At 45.9% G+C, this 20,661-nt stretch overlaps 1 protein-coding gene and 1 long non-coding RNA gene across 20 annotated transcripts in view; both read left to right on the top strand.

Moving 5' to 3' along the window:
* Positions 1-11,619, top strand: part of ZNF160 (zinc finger protein 160) — a 35,591-nt gene extending 23,972 nt beyond the window's left edge. For 17 of the 19 annotated variants that reach the window (XM_077981230.1, XM_077981240.1, XM_077981245.1 and 14 more), the window contains 3 exons: positions 3,587-3,713; positions 4,164-4,292; positions 8,481-11,619. In XM_077981230.1, the coding sequence (XP_077837356.1) occupies positions 3,587-3,713; positions 4,164-4,292; positions 8,481-10,666 (2,442 nt within the window). In that variant the 3' untranslated portion in view covers positions 10,667-11,619. Of the gene's footprint in view, positions 1-1,082; positions 1,963-3,586; positions 3,714-4,163; positions 4,293-8,480 lie in introns of those variants that run through there. The other 2 variants (XM_015124783.3, XM_077981247.1) reach the window with 2 other exon arrangements.
* Positions 11,620-19,661: 8,042 nt separating this feature from the next.
* Positions 19,662-20,370, top strand: LOC144337287 (uncharacterized). Its single transcript, XR_013410249.1, has 2 exons — positions 19,662-19,839; positions 20,250-20,370. It is a non-coding gene; the product is annotated as an uncharacterized LOC144337287 (long non-coding RNA).
* Positions 20,371-20,661: the final 291 nt, after the last annotated feature.

Genomic DNA, 20,661 nt, shown 5'->3' with positions numbered 1-20,661 from the left:
TTTTCCATTTGTTTGTGTTGTCTCTGATTTCTTTCACTGGTATTTTGTAGTTCATAGAGATAGTTCACCACCTTGGTTAGACATATTTCTAGGCATTTTTGGGGGTGTGTGGCTATTTTTAATAGGATTGCATTCTTGATGATGTGTTTCTCAGCTTGAACGTTACTGGCGTTTAAGAGTGCTGCTGATTGGGCTGGGCGCGGTGGCTCACACCTGTAATCCCAGAACTTTGGGAGGCCAAGGCAGACCTTTTTTGTTTGTTTGTTTGTTTTTTTGAGACGGAGTTTCACTCTTGTTGCCCAGGCTGGAGTGCAGTGGTGTGATCTTGGCTCACTGCAACCTCTGCCTCCCGAGTTCAACTGATTCTTCTGCCTCAGCCTCCTGAGTAGCTGGGATTACAGGCACACATCACCATGCCTGACTATCTTCATCATTCTTCTATTTCATTTTCTCCTTTTATTTTTTATTTTTTTAGAGACAGGGTCTCACTTTGTAGCCCAGGCTGGAGTACAGTGGTGTGATCATAGCTTACTGCACCTTCAACCTCCTAGGCTCAAATGATCCTCCTACCTCAGCCTCCTGAGTAGCTGGGACTACAGGCTCCTGCCACTACACCCAGCTAATTTTGTGTATTTTTTTTTTCCCGATATGGCAACTCTTGTTGCCCAGGCTGGAGTGTAATGGTGCGATCTCAGCTCATTGCAACCTCCATCTGCTGGGTCCAAGCGATTCTCCTGCCTCAGCCTCCCAATTAGCTGGGATTACAGGCGCCCGCCACCATGCCCAGCTAAGTTTTTGTATTTTTGTAGAGACGAGGTTTCATCATGTTGGCCAGGCTGGTCTTGAACTCCTGACCTCAGGTGATCCACCTGCCTCGGCCTCCCAAAGTGCTGGGATTACAGGCATGAGCCACCACGCCTGGCCCATTTTTTGTAGAAACGACAGTCTCCCTATGTTGCCCAGACTGGTCTTGAACTCCTGGCCTCAAGCGACCCTCCTCCCTCAGCATCCCAAGGTTCTGGGAGAAGGGACATCAACCACTGTGCCTAGCCTCATTTTCTCCTTTTTTCTTTTCTTTTTTTTTTTTTTTTTTTTTTTTTTTTGAGACAGAGTCTCGCTCTGTCGCCCAGGCTGGAGTGCAGTGGCCGGATCTCAGCTCACTGCAAGCTCCGCCTCCCGGGTTCCCGCCATTCTCCTGCCTCAGCCTCCCAAGTAGCTGGGACTACAGGCGCCCACCACCTCGCCCGGCTAGTTTTTTTTTGTAGTTTTAGTAGAGACGGGGTTTCACTGTGTTCGCCAGGATGGTCTCGATCTCCTGACCTCGTGATCCACCCGTCTCGGCCTCCCAAAGTGCTGGGATTACAGGCGTGAGCCACCGCGCCCGGCCTCTTTTGATATCTTGTTACCTCCTGTTGGGACCTGAGCTTTTCACTAATCAGCCACTTCTAGTTTTTTATTCTGGCTTCCTTCAGGGAAGACATGCTACAGTCATCCTGACTAGAGGCTCTGGAGATCCCTCACGCCTTTTCTAGGGACTTTTTGCTTGTAACTTAACTAAAGCAGTTGTGCCGGTTTGTGTGCGGGAAAGCCTCTGTTGTCTGCCGGCTGTTCCGCAGCAGCTTTGCTTCGCTGGTGTTCTAGTAAGCTGGGGGCTGCACCGCCACCTAGTGTCTGCCTACGTTACTACAAGCTCTGGTTTATGATGGATGGCTTTGTTCTCAGTAGCTTCCTTACCTGGGGTCCTGTTACTTCAGTGTTTGTATTCAGGCAAGACAGAAACTTGTCCCTTAGCAGTGCCCTGAAAAGTCAGAACGTTATGAGCCTTGTGTGGTATTACAGGAAAAAAGAGAAAAAAAGAAGTCCGAATGTTAGATGGATATTCCCGTACTTTCTCTCCCCAGGAGAAAATGGAAGTGTGGTTTTCTCACAGGGATACTGCATCATGCCAGGGCAGGGCCTCAGGTGAGTAGGTGTTTCAAAAGAGTTCTAACCTCTGATGTGGTTGCCAGATTTCCCACAAAGGCAATTTAGTCCATGTAGTGTTATGAAATCTGTGTCTCCATGGGTAGTGGTTGGGACTTCCTACTCCTCTGTCTTATAGACAGCATCACTTCAGTACAGTTTTCTTTTTTTTTTTTTTTTTTTTGAGATGGAGTCTCACTCTTTCGCCCAGGCTGGAGTGCAGTGGCGTGATCTCGGCTCACTGCAACTTCCAGCTCCTGGGTTTAAGTGATTCTCCTGCCTTAGCCTCCTGAATAGCTTGGATTACAGGCACCTGCCACCATGCCTGGCTAATTTTTGTATTTTTAGTAGAGACGGGGTTTCACCATGTTGGCCAGGCTGGTCTTGAACTCCTGACCTCAAGCGATCCACCCGCCTCGGCCTTTCAAAGTGCTAGATTACAGGCGTGAGCCACCACGCCCAGCCGCATTATCATTTCTTAAGGTATCAGTTGTGCTTTAGTTCATGTAGATATTGACTATCACTCAGTATGTCAAACATATCTAACACTTCCATAGAGATAACCTGTTTTCAGTTTTTTATTTGTATACTTATTGCCCATAAAACTGAGAAATGGACACTAATATAGAGGATATCACAACCTCTTAGGTAAAAGAATAATCAAACAGAATTAGGGAGACATAACTTGCTCAAAAGTCCTTAATGTATAGGGAAATATGGGAAAAACAGACTCAGTTTCTCCTACTTTGCTTCCATAATATGAATACTTCTGTGATCTTGGAGGTATTGGGTTTTCCTCTACACATGAAATAAACAGTTCTGCAACAGACCCCACATGGGTGTTCTCATATTCGATTCCATTCTGACACTGTCTATCTGGATATAGGGTCAGCTCCCATAGGCTGAGGGTTCAGTCCCACAACAGCACACACACTTTCATGCCAGTCGCAAACACAGGTTGTGGCCTGTGCTTCTCAATGACCAACTGTGAATTGTGAATTCCGGTGACCGCCTCCTTGGAATTGATTAGTTTGCTTGAGTGGCTCACAGAACACAGGGACACACTTTACTTATACTTACCCATTTATAAGAGAAGATACTACAAAGCACACAGATGAACATCTAGATGGAAGTGATCTATTAGCTGAGGTCTGGGAGAGGAGTGAGGAGCTGGGATGTATTCTGTCTTTTGAGTTTTCATGGAGGCCCCGTTATGGAGGCATTGCTCCCATCATTAGCATTGGTGATCAACTGAACCTTCATTCCCTCTGCCCTCCCGAGAGGACAGAGGCTTAGTCTAACCGAGCCTCAGTCTTTCCAGTGACCACCCTCCGAGCCTTAGTTCCAGTGACCGCTCTCCATCCTGAAGCTACCTAGGTGCTCCAGCCACCAATTATCCCATTAATGTACAAAAAGACACTTATCACTCCACAGATTTCAAGAGACCTCTTATGTCAGGAGAGGGGGATGAAGACCAAATCTGTATGTCACATTGTCACAATCTGGATCTGTCAGCTCACCCACTTCAATTTGACCTATTCTCACAGTTTTCTCCTCTTCTCCTTTTATGTGAAGTTTTGAACTCTCCCTTTAGCCACTTGGTGAAATGTGTTTTTCATTTTAGGTACGGTTGACATTTAGGGATGTGGCCATAGAATTCTCTCAGGAGGAGTGGAAATGCCTGGACCCTGCTCAGAGGACTCTATACAGGGATGTGATGTTGGAGAACTACTGGAACCTGGTTTCTCTGGGTGAGAATGACTTTCTTCCAGAAGTCAAGATCTGTTCTTTTTTTTTTTTTTTTGAGACGGAGTCTTGCTCTGTCGCCCAGGCTGGAGTGCAGTGGTACGATCTCGGCTCACTGCAAGCTCTGCCTCCCGGGTTCACGCCATTCTCCTGCCTCAGCCTCCCGAGTAGCTGGGACTACAGGCGCTGCCACCTCGCCCGGCTAATTTTTTGTGTTTTTAGTAGAGACAGGGTTTCACCGTGGTAGCAAGGATGATCTCGATCTCCTGACCTTGTGATCCGCCCGCCTCGACCTCCCAAAGTGCTGGGATTACAGGCGTGAGCCACCGCGCCCGGCCCGGTGGATGAATTTTTGACGTTTTCTTAGATCCACCTGTAATGTCCTCTCATGTAAACATAGGGCTGGGATTCTGAAAAAGCCCCAGCACATTGTGATCCTTTCTTTTTATAAACAGGACTGTGTCATTTTGATATGAATATTATCTCCATGTTGGAGGAAGGGAAAGAGCCCTGGACTGTGAAGAACTGTGTGAAAATAGCAAGAAAACCAAGAATGCGGGAATGTGTCAAACGTGTGATCACAGGTAAGAGCTCAGATGGGCAGAGAGAAGGCCACTCAGCCGGGCGCGGTGGCTCACGCCTGTAATCCCAGCACTTTGGGAGGCCGAGGCGGGCGGATCACAAGGTCAGGAGATCGAGACCACGGTGAAACCCCGTCTCTACTAAAAATACAAAAAATTAGCCGGGCGCGGTTGTGGGCGCCTGTAGTCCCAGCTACTCGGGAGGCTGAGGCAGGAGAATGGCGGGAACCCGGGAGGCGGAGCTTGCAGTGAGCCGAGATCGCGCCACTGCACTCCAGCCTGGGCGACAGAGCGAGACTCCGTCTCAAAAAAAAAAAAAAAAAAAAAAAAAAGAGAGAAGGCCACTCCTTAGGGTGTGGGAGGCTGGGCACAGTTGCTCATGCCTGTAATCTCAACACTTTGGGAGGCCAAGGCGAGCAGATCACTTGAGTTCAGGAGTTCAAGACCAGCCTGACCAATATTGTGAAACCCCATCTCTACTAAAAATACAAAAAAATTAGCTGGGCATGGTGGCGCACGCCTGTAGTCCCAGCTACTCAGGAGGCTGAGGCAAGAGAATTGCTTGAACCCGGGAGGCAGAGGTTGCAGTGAGTCAAGATGATGCTACTGCACTACAGCCTGGGTGGCAGAGCGGAACTCCGTCTCAAAATAAATAAATAAAAAAGTGTGGGAAACTCTGCAAGTGAGACAGTTCTTTGGGGAGATAAGTTGCCTCAGAGACAGAGGCAAAGTCTTGATCATGATGGACAACACCCTGTCATTTGAACTCTGTGGTTCCTTTTGAAGAGACTGCTTGCTTTCTTGGTCTCGCCCTCTGTGTTGAATTCCATATGGTGCTCAGTTCTTAGTCCATATGAGTCAGAGGTGAAGCCTCCATAGTGCTTAGTCCTAACATTTAGACTTATTTATGTTCCACCCCATTTCCTGTGCGTGGAGACCTGCCATTGGCTGCTGCTCCTTGGCATCTGCTGCCCCGAACCTCATGGAAGAGACTCCAGCCGTCTCTGCCTGTCGAGTTCCCTCAGCCATTTCTTCCATTCTGCTTTTGCCGTTCTTCATGGGGGTGTGTGATAAGCGAGTGGGTTCTATCTTCTGAGATTGTTCTCAGCATAACTGTAAAGACACCTAACAAAATCATTCTCTCATTGATTCTTAGTCTTACATGGGGTGCATATTCTGTTTTTCCAGGCTTTAGCACAGAAGTACATGTACTACATGTCCTCACTTATATTTGGAATCTAAACCAATAAAACTAATAGCAGCAAAGAGTAGTGTGTGGGTTACCACAGGTTGAGGACTGGAGGGAATAGGGAGATGTCGGTCACTGGGTGAAAACATTAGGAGTAAATGATAGGTTTTTGAGATGACTTATATGGTAATAAGCTTGTTTCCATCAGTCCACATTGTATACCTATAACAGAATATCAGTTTGTTTCCTGTAAATATATATAATTTGTCAATATAGAATTTTTTTAAAAAATCATATTCCAGTTCTTGTTATCTGTGCTGGTTCTGAAATAAAAATCTTTCTTTTTCTTAAGAGAAAATTGTTTATTATCCCACAGACAATAATTTTTTTTTTTTTTTTTTTGGAGACAAAGTTTCACTCTTGTTGCCCAGGCTAGAGTGCAATGGTGGGATGTCAGCTCACCACAACCTCTGCCTCCTGGATTCAAGAGATTCTCCTGCTTCAGCCTCCCAAGTAGCTGGGATTACAGGCATGTGCCATCATGCCTGGTTAATTTTGTATTTTTAGTAGAGATGGGGTTTCTCCACATTGGTCAGGCTGGTCTTGAACTCCCGACCTCAGGTGATCCACCTGCTGCAGCCTCCCAAAGTGCTGGGATTACAGGCGTGAGCTACCACGCCTGGCCAATAATTTTTTTTTTTTTTTTAAGTTTCCACACATGGCCTTAAACAAGAACATTTTATATATGCAGTTACTCCTCTCAATTCATTTTATCATGGGCTGCTAGAATATCTTACTAGTTGATTTTAATAAAATTAACACATTATGGTTTTCAGCATGTATTATGAAATGTAACTGTCAGGCTAGGCGCGGAGGCTTATGCCTGTAATCCCAGCACTTTGGGAGGCCGAGGCAGGCAGATAGTGAGGTCAGGAGTTGAAGACCAGCCTGACCAACATGGTGAAATCCCGTCTCTACTAAAAATACAAAAATTATCCAGGTGTAATGGCACACGCCTGCAGTCCCAGCTATTCGGGAGGCTGAGGCAGGAGAGTCGCTTGAACCCTGGAGGCGGGGGTTGCAGTGAGCCGAGATCGTGCCACTACACTCCAGCCTGGGGAATAGAGCAAGACTTTGTCTAAAAAAAAACAAAAAAAACCCCAAAGAAATATAACTGTCATGTACCACTTACTAATGTTGCAAAATGCCTGCTCTGTGTGGATATAGTTATATAATAGGTATTTCAAGACCTTTTTTTCTGACATAGTTTTATTGAATATTCATTTTCCTAGTGCTGTTATGGTTTTGCAGTTCAGAATTCCTGCTTCTTAATTATGTTTCCTGTGAGCCATTATAATATATTATGTTGTACTTTAACATGTATCTGTACATAATGAGTATGCTTTAAATGTGTATAACTTATTTTTCTTCAACTGAGCTAGCCATATGTTTTTGGCCAATTGGTTTGTGCTGTGAGGTCATGGTGGAGAAATAATCCTTTGATGGCTAACATAGGATTGCATCATGTGAGTGTTTTGGTCGTAGGTAGTTTGAAGCTAGGCTACCCCGATTTATTTTTTTATTTTTTAAGACATCTTAGTGGCTCTAAGGCTGTAGTGCAGTGGTACAATCATAGCTCACTGTAACCTTGAACTCTTGGGCTAAGACAATCCTCATGCCTCAGCCCTTTTTTTTTTTTTTTTTTGGATGAGACGGAGTTTTGGTCTTATTGCCCAGGCTGGAGTGCAATGGTGCAATCTCAGCTCACCGCAACCTCCACCTCCTGAGTTCAAGCAATTCTCCTCCTCAGCTTCCCAAGTTGCTGAGATTACAGGTGCCCACTACCATGCCCAGCCAATTGTTTATATTTTTAGCAGAGACAAGAGTTTTGCCATGTTGACCAGGCTGGTCTCGAACTCCTGACCTAAGGTGATCCACTTGCCTCGGCCTCCCAAATTGTTGGGATTACAAGCATGAGCCACTGTGCCCGGCAGCCTCGGCCTCTTGAGTATCCAGAACTTCAGGCACATACCAGCATGCCATACTGATTTTTTTTTTTTTTTTTTTTTTTTTGATGGAGTCTCGCTTTGTCACCCCTGTTGGAGTGTAGTGGCACAATCTCGGCTCACTGCAACCTCCACCTCCCAGGTTCAAGCGATTCTGCCTCAGCCTCCTGAGAACCTGAGACTACAGGTGCATGCCACCACGCCTGACTGATTCTTGTATTTTTAGTAGAGATGGGGTTTCACTATGTTTGCCAAGCTGGTCTCAATCTCCTGATCTCATGATCCACCCTCCTCAGCCTCCCAAAGTGCTGGGATTACAGGCATGAGTCACCGCGCCTGGCCTAATTTTTAAATTATTTTGTTTTTGTAGAGATGGGGTCTTGCTATGTTGCCCAGGCTGGTCTCAAACTCGTGGCCTCCTGTGATCCTCCCACCTTAGGCTCCGAAAGCATTGGGATTACAGGCATGAGCCACAACACCCAGCCCTTCCCAAATATTTGAATTACATATAACTGCATTTTATTTGTTAAAAAATACTACTTTTGGCTGGGGGTGGTGACTCATGCCTGTAATTCCATCACTTTGGGAGGCCGAGGCAGGTGGCTCACGAGGTCAGGAGATCGAGACCATCCTGGCTAACATGGTGAAACCCTGTCTCTACTAAAAGTACAAAAACAAAACTAGCCGGGTATGGTGGTGGGCGCCTGTAGTCCCAGCTACTCAGGAGGCTGAGGCGGGAGAATGGCGTGAACCCGGGAGGCAGAGCTTGCAGTGAGCCAAGATCGCACCACTGCACTCCAGCCTGGGTGACAGAGCAAGACTCTGTCTCAAAAAAAAAAAAAAAACTACATTTTTGTTCCTAAAAATTGAAATTCACGGTTCTGAAGTTCCGAAGTCTGTTCAATATAAGTATTACTTTTGGTGGAATATGTTTTCAATGTAAAATACTTATTTACTGTAATTAATTGGAAATGTGTGGTTCTTTATGTCTTATAGATATCCCTCCTAAATGTACAACCAAGGATTTGCTACCAGAAGAGAAGAGCAGTACAGAAGCAGTATTCCACACAGTGATGTTGGAAAGACACGAAAGCCCTGACATTGAAGACTTTTCCTTCAAGGAACTTCAGAAAAATATGCATGACTTTGAGTGTCAATGGAGAGATGACACAGGAAATTACAAGGGAGTGCTTATGACCCAGAAAGAACGTAAAAGAGATCAGCACGACAAAAGAGACGTAGAAAACAAGCTTATTAACAATCAGCTGGGAGTAAGCTTTCATTCGCATCTGCCTGAACTGCAGCTATTTCAAGGTGAAGGGAAAATGTATGAATGTAAGCAAGTTGAGAAGTCTATGAACAATGGTTCCTCAGTATCACCACTTCAACAAATTCCTTCTAGTGTCCAAACCCACAGGTCTAAAAAATATCATGAACTTAACCATTTTTCATTACTCACACAAAGACGAAAAGCAAACAGTTGTGGAAAACCTTACAAGTGTAATGAATGTGGCAAGGCATTCACTCAGAATTCAAACCTTACGAGTCATAGGAGAATTCATAGTGGAGAGAAGCCTTACAAATGCAGTGAGTGTGGCAAAACCTTTACCGTTCGTTCAAATCTAACTATTCATCAGGTCATCCATACTGGAGAGAAACCTTACAAATGTCATGAGTGTGGCAAGGTCTTCAGGCACAATTCATACCTTGCAACTCATCGGCGAATTCATACTGGAGAGAAACCTTACAAGTGTAATGAGTGTGGAAAAGCCTTTAGAGGACATTCAAACCTAACTACCCATCAGTTAATTCATACTGGAGAAAAACCGTTCAAATGTAATGAATGTGGCAAGCTCTTCACTCAAAATTCACACCTTATTAGTCATTGGAGAATTCACACTGGAGAGAAACCTTACAAGTGCAATGAGTGCGGCAAAGCCTTTAGTGTTCGTTCAAGCCTAGCAATCCATCAGACAATCCACACTGGAGAAAAACCTTACAAATGTAATGAATGTGGCAAAGTCTTTAGGTACAATTCGTACCTCGGAAGGCATCGGAGGGTTCATACTGGTGAGAAACCTTACAAGTGTAATGAATGTGGCAAAGCCTTTAGTATGCATTCAAACCTAGCTACCCATCAGGTCATCCATACTGGAACAAAACCTTTCAAATGCAATGAATGCAGCAAGGTTTTCACTCAAAATTCACAACTTGCAAATCATCGAAGAATTCATACTGGCGAGAAACCTTACAAGTGTAATGAGTGTGGGAAAGCCTTCAGTGTTCGTTCAAGTCTGACTACCCATCAGGCAATCCACTCTGGAGAGAAGCCTTACAAATGTATTGAATGTGGCAAGAGCTTCACTCAAAAATCACACCTTAGAAGTCATCGGGGAATTCATTCCGGAGAGAAACCTTACAAGTGTAATGAATGTGGGAAAGTCTTCGCTCAAACGTCACAACTTGCAAGGCACTGGAGAGTTCATACTGGAGAAAAACCTTACAAGTGTAATGACTGTGGCAGAGCCTTTAGTGATCGTTCAAGCCTAACTTTTCATCAGGCAATACATACTGGAGAGAAACCTTACAAATGTCATGAATGCGGCAAGGTTTTTAGGCACAATTCATACCTTGCAACTCATCGGCGAATTCATACGGGAGAGAAACCTTACAAGTGTAATGAGTGTGGCAAAGCCTTTAGTATGCATTCAAACCTAACTACCCATAAGGTCATCCACACTGGAGAGAAGCCTTACAAATGTAATGAATGTGGCAAGGTCTTCACTCAAAATTCACACCTTGCAAATCATCAAAGGACTCACACCGGAGAGAAACCTTACCGATGCAATGAGTGTGGGAAAGCCTTCAGTGTTCGTTCAAGCCTAACCACCCATCAGGCAATCCATACTGGGAAAAAACCTTACAAATGTAACGAATGTGGCAAGGTCTTTACTCAAAATGCGCACCTGGCAAATCACCGAAGAATTCATACTGGAGAGAAACCTTACAGGTGTACAGAGTGTGGGAAAGCCTTTAGGGTAAGGTCAAGTCTAACTACCCATATGGCAATCCACACTGGAGAAAAACGTTACAAATGTAATGAGTGTGGCAAGGTCTTCAGGCAGAGTTCAAATCTTGCAAGTCATCACAGAATGCATACCGGAGAGAAACCTTACAAATGAGCGTGGTGAGGTCATTAGGTACAATTCACTCTTTTCACATCAATTAATTCATTCTTGACAGAATCCTTACAAATGCAGTGACAGTGGCTAATCCCTCATGGGTTGAAGCATTAATAGATACGAGAGGCCGTAAGCAAGAGACATCATGTAAACATGTGGCAGAGGGTTTATCCAGGCCTCGCAGGTTACTAGGCATCAAAATTTATATCTTTGATGAAACCAAACAAATGTAATATGCATCCTTAGGCCATTACCCAGTGACTGACGGTAAGTGAGAATTCCTATGAGGAATAACAGTCTCTGGTTTCCCTGTTTGCCTTTGATATTATACACTGTAGAATACTCACCAGTCCAAATATGCTAAAAATTATATTTTTTAACTCATATATGAAAAGATTGCAGGATATTTGTAGGCAGTCAGTTACCTTCACCTTATGAAATGTTTTATTGAGTTATTTAAGGTTTTTTGGAAAGCCTACTGTTGAGTTTCAATGTGAACTTTGAAATCTGTTATTGTGCATCCTTACACACCTTCCATGGTGGTTTCTTGGAAAGATCATTGGGATGGAAGGATCATCGATTGGGTGAAGATCATTAATTAGGTGAAGGATTATTTCTATCCAATTTGTGAAGAAGGAGGACTTTGCTTTTAAAATCAAGTATTGTCGGAATTAGCATTTGGGAGTGGCAAAAAACAATGTAAAACCATGATGTCACTCACCATTCTGATAATGTTCAGGGTGCCTTTCTCCTGCCAGGAGAGTACTGTGGCTTAGAAGAAAGAAATGGTCTATCAACTGAACATGAAATGGAGCAGGCCAAGACCCTAGGACATTGGGATTTTTGTGGGAGGAGAGTAATAGGTAATTAGACACTGATTGTGTGGTAGAAATACTGCAGGGGAAAAGGTCGCCCCCTTATCCATTAAAGAGCAATACCTGTTGTTTAGCAAAGAGTGATGAAAAATTGATCTTGTTTTTGAAATTGAAGAGAGAGGCCAGGCGCAGTGGCTCACACTTGTAATCCCAGCACTTTGGGAGGCTGAGGCAGGTGGATCACCTGAGGTCGGGAGTTTGAGACCAGCCTGACCAACATGGAGAAACTCCATCTCTACTAAAAATACAAAATTAGCTGGGCATGTTGGTAGGTGCCTGTAATCCCAGCTACTTGGGAGGCTGAGGCAGGAGAATCGCTTGAACCCGGGAGGCGGAGGTTGTGGTGAGCCAAGATCATGCCATTGCACTCCAGCCTGGGCAACAAGAACAAAACTCCATCTAAAAAAGAAAGAAAGTGAAGAGAGAGTAGTCAGAGTGAAGAGTTTAATCAACAGAAGTAGAGTAACATATTCTTTAGTAGAACTCACATTATCTGCTTAAAGCACACTTTGCTAATGTTTTATTCAGAATGTATCATAGATATAATGTTTTAACTAATAGAATAGTTTTTCTCTATGAATGAATCACATTCTTTCTGCCAACATAGTTTTATCCTGTCTCAGTAGGATACTTCATAACATCATAACAATGCACCACTAGGCTCTTAAAGGATCAAGAACAATTTTTTTCATGGTGAAATCAAATAACACAGTTTTGGAAACCTATAACCACATTTTGTGCTTGAATTATGTGCCCCACACTGTGGCTTAGGATACTTTTGGGGGTATAATGAAAATCTTACCGAAAGTTAATTTCACATTCTTACACCCCAAAATCTGCATTGCCATTGATGCATATGCACCATATTATTATATTTCCACATCAGTTTCTTGTATGCCAAGTAAGACCTATGCTATGCATCTTGTTTTCCATGAAGTGAAAATACATAGTAAGAATATGGGAGGCCGGGCGCGGTGGCTCAAGCCTGTAATCCCAGCACTTTGGGAGGCCGAGACGGGCGGATCACGAGGTCAGGAGATCGAGACCATCCTGGCTAACACCGTGAAACCCCGTCTCTACTAAAAATACAAAAAAACTAGCCGGGCGAGGTGGCGGGCGCCTGTAGTCCCAGCTACTCGGGAGGCTGAGGCAGGAGAATGGCGTAAACCCGGGAGGCGGAGCTTGCAGTGAGCTGAGATCCGGCCACTGCACTCCAGCCCGGGCTACAGAGCAAGACTCCGTCTCAAAAAAAAAAAAAAAAAAAAAAAGAATATGGGAAATAAAAGTTAGGCCAGGCACGGTGGCTCACACCTGTAATCCTAGCACTTTGGGAGGCCAAGGCAAGCAGATCACCCGAGGTCAGGAGAAACCAGCCTGGCCAGCATGGTGAAACCCCTTCTCTACTAAAAATACAAAATTAGCTGGGCTTAGTGGTGCATGCCTGTAGTCCCAGCTATTTGGGAGGCTGAGGCAGGAGAATTGCTTGAACCTGGGAGGTGGAGGTTGCAGTGAGCTGAGATCATGCCATTACACTCCAGCGTGGGCACCAAGAGCGAATCTCAGTCTCAAAAAAAAAAAAATTTTTTTTTTAAATTTGGCCAGGCATGGTGGCTCACGCCTGTAATGCCAGCAGTTTGGGAGGCTGAGGCAGGTAGATTACTTCAGGTCAGGAGTTCGAGACCAAACTGGCCAACATGGTGAAACCCCATCTCTACTAAAAATACAAAAACATTAGCCAGATGTGGTGGCGCACGCCTGTAAATCCCAGCTACTTGGCAGGCTGAGGCAGGAGAATGGCTTGAACCCAGGAGGCAGGGGCTGCAGTGAGCTGAGATTGCGCCACCGCACTCCAGCCTGGGCAACAAGAGCAAAACTCTGTCTCAAAAAAAAAAGTGGAGAGTAAAGATAAAACCTCCTTCATGATGTTCTTGGAATATTGATATAATTTGAAAAGATTAATGTTCGTGAGTTTCCTCTTAAGAGTAAATATAGAAAATGAGAGTTTTATTTTGTTCTGGTAGATAAACTAGGAACATGTATGTTTGCTTATCACACACAGGCATGACTCTCCCATAACCTGTTGAGTATGTTTACTTAATATTCAACATACTGCTATTCAGCATAAATTCCTGCGGCAGCTTTCCTCCTCTGAACTACCTGTGTTGCTTCTGGTAGAGACCATGCTTCCCACCCTGCCAGATGGCTAGCCTGCAGGCTGCGACCCTTTGTAAGAAACAAAGGTCTCCTGGCCGGGCGCGGTGGCTCAAGCCTGTAATCCCAGCACTTTGGGAGGCCGAGACGGGCGGATCACGAGGTCACGAGACCATCCTGGCTAACAAGGTGAAACCCCATCTCAACTAAAAAATACAAAAAATAACTAGCTGGGCGAGGTGGCGGGCGCCTGTAGTCCCAGCTACTCGGGAGGCTGAGGCAGGAGAATGGCGTAAACCCGGGAGGCGGAGCTTGCAGTGAGCTGAGATCCGGCCACTGCATCCCAGCCTGGGCGACAGAGCGAGACTCCCTCTCAAAAAAAAAAAAAAAAGAAAGAAACAAAGGTCTCCTTACTAAAATTAGACATTTTTTGACCTTTTTGGTCAATGCTGTTAAGGGTTTCTTGGTGGACACTGCGGCATCCTGAAGCAATGTGGCACATCATTGTGAGAGCGCTGAGTATACTGTTTGCTCAGGTCTCTCTTCTTCCTATAAAACCATCATTTCTGTTCCCATGGTAACACAGTCCATTAATCTGTGCATGGATTGATTCATTCATGACAGCAGAACTCTCATGATCCAGTGACCTCTTAAAGGCTCCACCTCTCAATATGGCCACACCGGGGACCAAGTTTCCAAATGAGTTTTGTTGGGGATATTCAAACCAGAGGAGTATTGTATTTTATTTTCAATTTCCATGTATTAATTGCTAGTATATAGAAATAAAGTAGTTTTTGTATGTTAATTTCGTAGTCTATTTCCTTAAAATCTCGTTCTCCAGATTTTTTAGATTTCTTAGGGTTTTCTACATAAACTATTAATTTCCCATTGCTGCTGTAACAATTACCACAAAGTGAGTGGCTTAAAACAACCCAAATTTAGGCTGGGCATGGTGGCTCACACCTGTAATCCCAGCACTTTGGGAGGCCGAGGCAGGTGGATCATGAGGTCAGGAGTTTGGGACCAGCCTGGCCAAGATGGTGAAACCCCATCTCTGCTAAAACTACAAAAATTAGCCAGACGCGGTGGCACATGCCTGTAATCCCAACTACTCGGGAGGCTGAGGCAGGAGAATTGCCTGAGGTGGAGGTCGCAGTGAGCCGGGATCGTGCCACCGCACTCTAGTCTGGGCGACAGAGCAAGACTCTGTCTCAAAAAACCAAAAAACCCCACGAATTTATGCTGTTAATGTGTGGTGGTCAGAGGTCAAAACAGGTTTACAGAACTATGATCCTTCTTGAATCTCTAGGGAAGAGTTTATTTCTTTACCCCTGCTAGGTTCCAGAGGCCACTTAGATCCTTTACCTCATGGTCTACATCCCTCCGTTTTCACAGTCAGAAGGTAGTGTCATAAAATCTCCTTGTGTCTTTGCCATGCAAGCATTGCCAATTCTCTGTGATTCTAAGTCCACCTGTATTTTTCCTATATGGACTCTTGTGATGATGTTGCTTTAACCAGATAATCCTGGATATTCTGCCATCTCAAGGCCCTCAGCCAGATGACATCTGCAAACTCTGCTTTGAGAAACCATGTAATATAGGGTATAGGGCTATTGATACGGAAATCCTTTGTATGTGTTTCTTTGGGGGTGGGGGTCATTAGCTTACCACAGCCATCACATCATGTACACTATTATGCTTTCCTTTTTGGTCTCTTATTTTTCTTATTTCATTTATTATTCTTTTCTAGATGGGGTCTGGCTTTGTTACCCAGGCTGGAGTGCGGTGGTGCAGTCAGAGCTTACTGCACTCTTGAACACTTGGGCTTAAGGGATCCTCCTGCCTCAGCCTTCCAAAGTGGTTAAATTACAGGCATGAGCCATCTCGCCCAGCCACCAGCCAATTTTCAGGGTTTTTTTTTGTAGAGATGGGGTCTCCCCATCTTGCCCAGGCTGGTCTCAAATTCCTGGACTCAATCAGTCCTCCTGCCTCAGCCTCCGAAAGTTCTGGGATTACAGACGTGAGCCACTACCCTCAGCCAAGAATTGCCAACACTACGTGGAATAAAAGTGGTAACAGTGTACATCTTTGCCTTGTCCCCAACCTTGGGAAAGGAATCTCACTTTTTGACCATGATGTATGATGTTTGCTCTAAGGTTTTGTAGGTACCCTATTGAGGAAGTTTTCCAACATACTGTTTTCCATAGTGGGTGTGCCATTGTACATTCTCACCACCAAGCATAGGAGGATTACAAACTCTCTTGCCTGTGATGTAGGTTCACTTCGCACTGGTTACCAAATGTCTGACTCCAGTGAGACAGAACTCATGCACACAAGTTCAATAAAGTGAGTTTACTACTGACAGGCAACAAGGGGCAGTAGAAGCCTAGGATTGATTCATTGCAAGCTGGTCCCCCAAGGCTCAGGAAAACTGCTTGGGGAAGATGGAGTCTTATCTACTGGTGTCCCACCGGCACTGATGCTGACGGACCTCAGAGAGCACCCATCCTAGGTTTTATGGCACATGGCCTCGTGATGAGCCACCCTAAAGCACTGAAGGATATCCTGTTTTTTGAAAGAGGGGCAGGGGACTCTGGAATGGAGCCCAGGCTGCTTGGGCCAGTTTCTTCATTTCAGGGTATTACCTTCCCAATACATTCTGAAGTTGTTCTTGAGAACTACAAGCAAAGAAGGAGAGAAAAATAATTTAAGGTTGTTCCTTTAATGTATACATCCCCCACGGTACCTTACTTCTACAAAACCAAAAGACAGCTCAGGAAGCCTTATCAAATTTGCTGTCTCCACATCTCCTGTTGGAACTTTCAAGTGCCAATTAACAATATCAAGTTAATTAAGAAGAAAATGGATGGGGGAAAATAATGGAGATTCAAAGGACTTCTCTCATGAAGGTGGACATTTTTAAATGGTCATTAAGAAAAAAGGTGAATAAAGCAAGCATTCATGAGCTGGGTATGGTGACTCACACCTATAATCCCAGCACTTTGGGAGGCGGAGGCGGGTGGACCCCTTAGGGTCAGGAGTTCGAGACCAGCTTGGCCTACACGGTGAAACCCCGTCTTTACTAAAAATACAAAACAATTAGCTGGGTGTGGTGGTGCACGCCTATAATCACAGCTACTCTGGAGGCTGAGGCAGGAGAATGGCTTGAACGTGGAAGGGGGAGGTTGCAGTGAGCTCAGATTGTGCCACTAAACTCCTCCAGCCTGGGCGACAGAGCGAGACTCCGTCTCATGGCTGTCCTCCCAGCAGAGTGGAAATCTTTAGATGGTAGTTAAGAAATGGGATGACCAGCCTGGGCAGTATGGCGAAACCGAGTCTTTACAAAAAATACAAAAATTAGTCAGGTGTGGTGGTGCACGTTTATGGTCCCAGCTAACTCGGGAGGCCAGGATGGCAGGATCACTTGAGCCCAGGAGGTCGAGGCTGCAGTGAGCAGTGATTGAACCACTGCAATCCAGCCTGGGTGAAAGCGAGACCCTGTCTCAAAAAAAATGGGATGAGTGAAATGGAAATGGAAATTGATGGAGTTGAAACAAAGGTCTTAATACAACAGTTTCAAAGATTGGGTGGACCAAAGGAGCCCCTATTGTCCTGCAGCATTAAAGGGTTCCACACAAGTCTGCATGGCTCATGAGTCATGAAAACATGATGAGATATGGTGGTGGATGTGGCCTGCAGGGGCCATTACCAATGCATGCAGTTTGGCTAATTAGGCAAAATGTCTGTGTCTAGTCGTAGTCAAGAATGGCCTTCCACTGGCTGAATGGCCATTCACTGGGTCAAAGAATGGCCATCCATTGGGCTGAAGCCCAGTAGACCCTGTGTGTTTATTGTTTTGCAGAGACGTCAGTAAACCATGCCATATACTTGGTGGGCATATATGTGAACCTTGGGTCTGAGGTAGCCACAAGAGGAGACAAAGGATCCCTTAAGGATTGTTTGACCCCTTATTGTAAGCTACCCATTTGTTCATGGAGTACACTGGTCCCTTGAGGTTCTGCTGTGCCTTGTCTTGAATATGCCGTTCCATTTTATAGTTGAGCACTACTGAGCCTGTCCAATTTTATTGGTAAGGTTTGTGAGCACCCGAGTGAGAATGGGCAGTTCATGTTACAGGGTAACACAGAGCTCTGGCTGTAAGATGCACTGTTCCCACCAGTGTCCAACAGCAAGCGAGCAGTTACCATCGAAGAGGTATATATGTGGTGGGTATCTCAGGTAACTTACATGTCCAAAACCCAAGGAGGTTTGTTCAGGCACTGTGTTTTCAGGCTTTAAGTAGCCAGGGGTGTGGCCCAGCAAAAACAGGGAAGGGGGTGATGGAGTGTCTCCTACGTAGCTTGCTCCCAGGAGGTATGGAGCTGCAGTGGCTCGGTTGGGAAATGGTGGATAGGTGTGAGCCACTGCACCTGGTCTACGTGAGCTATTTTTTCTTCCTCTTTCTTTCTTTTTTTTGTTGTTTTTTGTTTTTTGGTTTTTTTTGGTAGCGATGGGGTTTCATCATGTTGCCCAGGCTGGTCTTGAACTCCTGAGCTCAAGCAATCCATCTGCCTTGGCCTCCCAAATTGCCGGGATTACAAGCATGAGCCACCATACCCAGCCATACACAAGCTTTTTCTATGGAACAGTGCAGGGCCGGGTGCGGTGGCTCATGCCTGTAATCCCAGTAATTTGGGAGGCCAAGGCAGGTGGATCATTTGAGGCCAGGAGTTCGAGACCAACCTGACCAACATGATGAAACCCCGCCTCTACTAAATAAATAAAAAAAAAAATTAGCTGGGTGTTGTGGCACATGCCTATAATCCCAGCTACTTGGGACGCTGAGGCAGGAGAACCACTTGAACCAGAGAGGTGGAGATTGCAGTGAGCCGAGATTGCACCACTGCACTCCAGCCTGGGCAACAGAGTGAAACTTTTTCTCAAAGAATAATAACAAAAATAAATAAATAAATAAATAAATAATGGAATAGTGCAGCCATGTGAACTCTAGGTAGCTTAGGAGAATTTTAACAGAAGATGAAACATGGCTTTACCATTACAACGCTGAAAAAAACACAATCAAAGCATGCCTGTCATCCCGTCTCCACTAAAAACACAAAAATTAGCTGGGCGTGATGGCACGCACCTGTAATCCCAGCTACTCCGGAGGCTGAGGCAGGAGAATCGCTTGAATTGGGAGGCAGAGGTTGCAGTGAACCCAAATCGCGCCATTGCATTCCAGGAGCCTGGGGGACAGAGCGAGACTTCATCTCAAAAAAAAAAAAAAAAAAGGAAGTTTATCTCAGTTATTTGAGGTTTTGTCAAGTGTGGAACCGAATAACAAGTATAAGGAAGAACAATGCAATTTATATGTATTTTTAAAAAGTTATTGCGTGTTTTAAAGCAGCAGTTGGTGATCCAGCTTACTGCGGGTTTTAGCCTTCCACGGTCCATAGCTCACGGTCCAGGTGTTGTCCTGTAAAATTCTCTGGAAGCACAGACTTGGCTCTTCCACTGGGACAGGTGTGGAATAGAAATGGAAAGGAGGATCCTTTGGGCAATAGCATTACGTATCACATTCATTCCGGGCGGAGTTTTGCATTTCACAGTCTAGTTTGCATCCCCTTCACGGATAATTTCAGGGCTTTTAAAGTAAGTTACTCGAATTAATTTGAATTGCAGGAACTTTCCTGGATCCAATCACTCACTGCTCCTCCTGGACTCCCCCCACCGAATTCCCAGTTTCCAGATCGCTGAGCTGCAGGAGACTCCCTAGCAGGATCGGGCCCAACCCGCCGGCAAAAACAGTTTTGAGATAAACAGTTTTCGTCTTGGTAGGAAGAAAACATTTTGCTTTCCAACATAAGGGGGCCGCACAACTCCATGCTTTTTACCTTAAAACTGCACGGGCCCCGCCCCCGCTGTCCCTCCGCAGACCCCGCCTCTCCCCGGGCTCCGCCCCAGGCTACCTGGGCTCTGCGCGCACGCGCAGTTTCCTGGAGTCCCGGAAGCGGCTGGTGGTGTGTGAAGGTGACGCCGCCGAGCAAGAGTGTGCCTGAGTGTAGATTGAGCCTTCGATTCGCCGTCCCCCTTTTCCACACCCGCTCTGCTGACCTTAAAATCCCTGCATCGCGCCCTCCACTCCAGGTAAATACAGACCTCGCCATGTGGGTAAAACTCGCTCTGAGACCAGTCCCTGTCCCCTGCCTTTCGCGTCTTTTTCCCGCATAAAACCCTTTCCTGAGCCCTCCTCCCGCCCCGCGCTTTTTAAAGTCCTCACCCGCGAGGTGGATTCCCGTCCTGAGCGCCTCCCAGCCTCTCCGTCGTCTGCCTTGGAGCGCAGCGCCGCAGCCCCAGTCCCGGGGACGCCGCGTCCTCCGCCTGATCCTGGGATCCTGCAGACCCCACCCCGTCCTAAGGCGTCGCCCCCTACATCTCCCCTCCTCGTGCCCTGCTGCTCCCCAGGTCTCCCCTTCGCAGTCACCGCTTACCCTGCGCCCGCGTTGGGGAGGTGCCCGGGGCCTGTCCTGTGACACCCGGTGTTCTTGCCTGCCCAGCTCCACCGTCTGGAAAATGTGCTCCTCCGGGATGCAGGCGTCTTACTCCAAACCCTCCTGTGAATGTGTGGTCCAAAAGGATCAGGAGACAGAGAGAGCGGCTGAGAGAGAAATAGAAAAACTGAGACAGAGGAAAGAATGAAGGAAACCCATAAACACATGGCAAAGTAGAGGACGGGTCGGAATTTGCAAAGAGACGGGAAGAGTGAAAGAAGGAGCCGGGCGCGGTGGCTCACTCCTGTAATCCCAGCACTTTGAGAGGCCGAGGCGGGTGGATCAGTTGAGGTCAGGAGTTCGAGACCAGCCTGCCCAACATGGTGAAACCCCGTCTCTACTAAAAATTAGCCGGGTGTGGTGCTGCACACCTGTAATCTCAGCTACTCGGAGGGTGAGGCAGGCAAATCGCTTGATC

The sequence above is a fragment of the Macaca mulatta genome, chromosome 19 (genome assembly GCF_049350105.2).
Source record: "Macaca mulatta isolate MMU2019108-1 chromosome 19, T2T-MMU8v2.0, whole genome shotgun sequence".
Classification (NCBI taxonomy): Eukaryota; Metazoa; Chordata; class Mammalia; order Primates; family Cercopithecidae; genus Macaca; species Macaca mulatta.
This window is presented reverse-complemented; position numbering and strand designations above follow the sequence as displayed.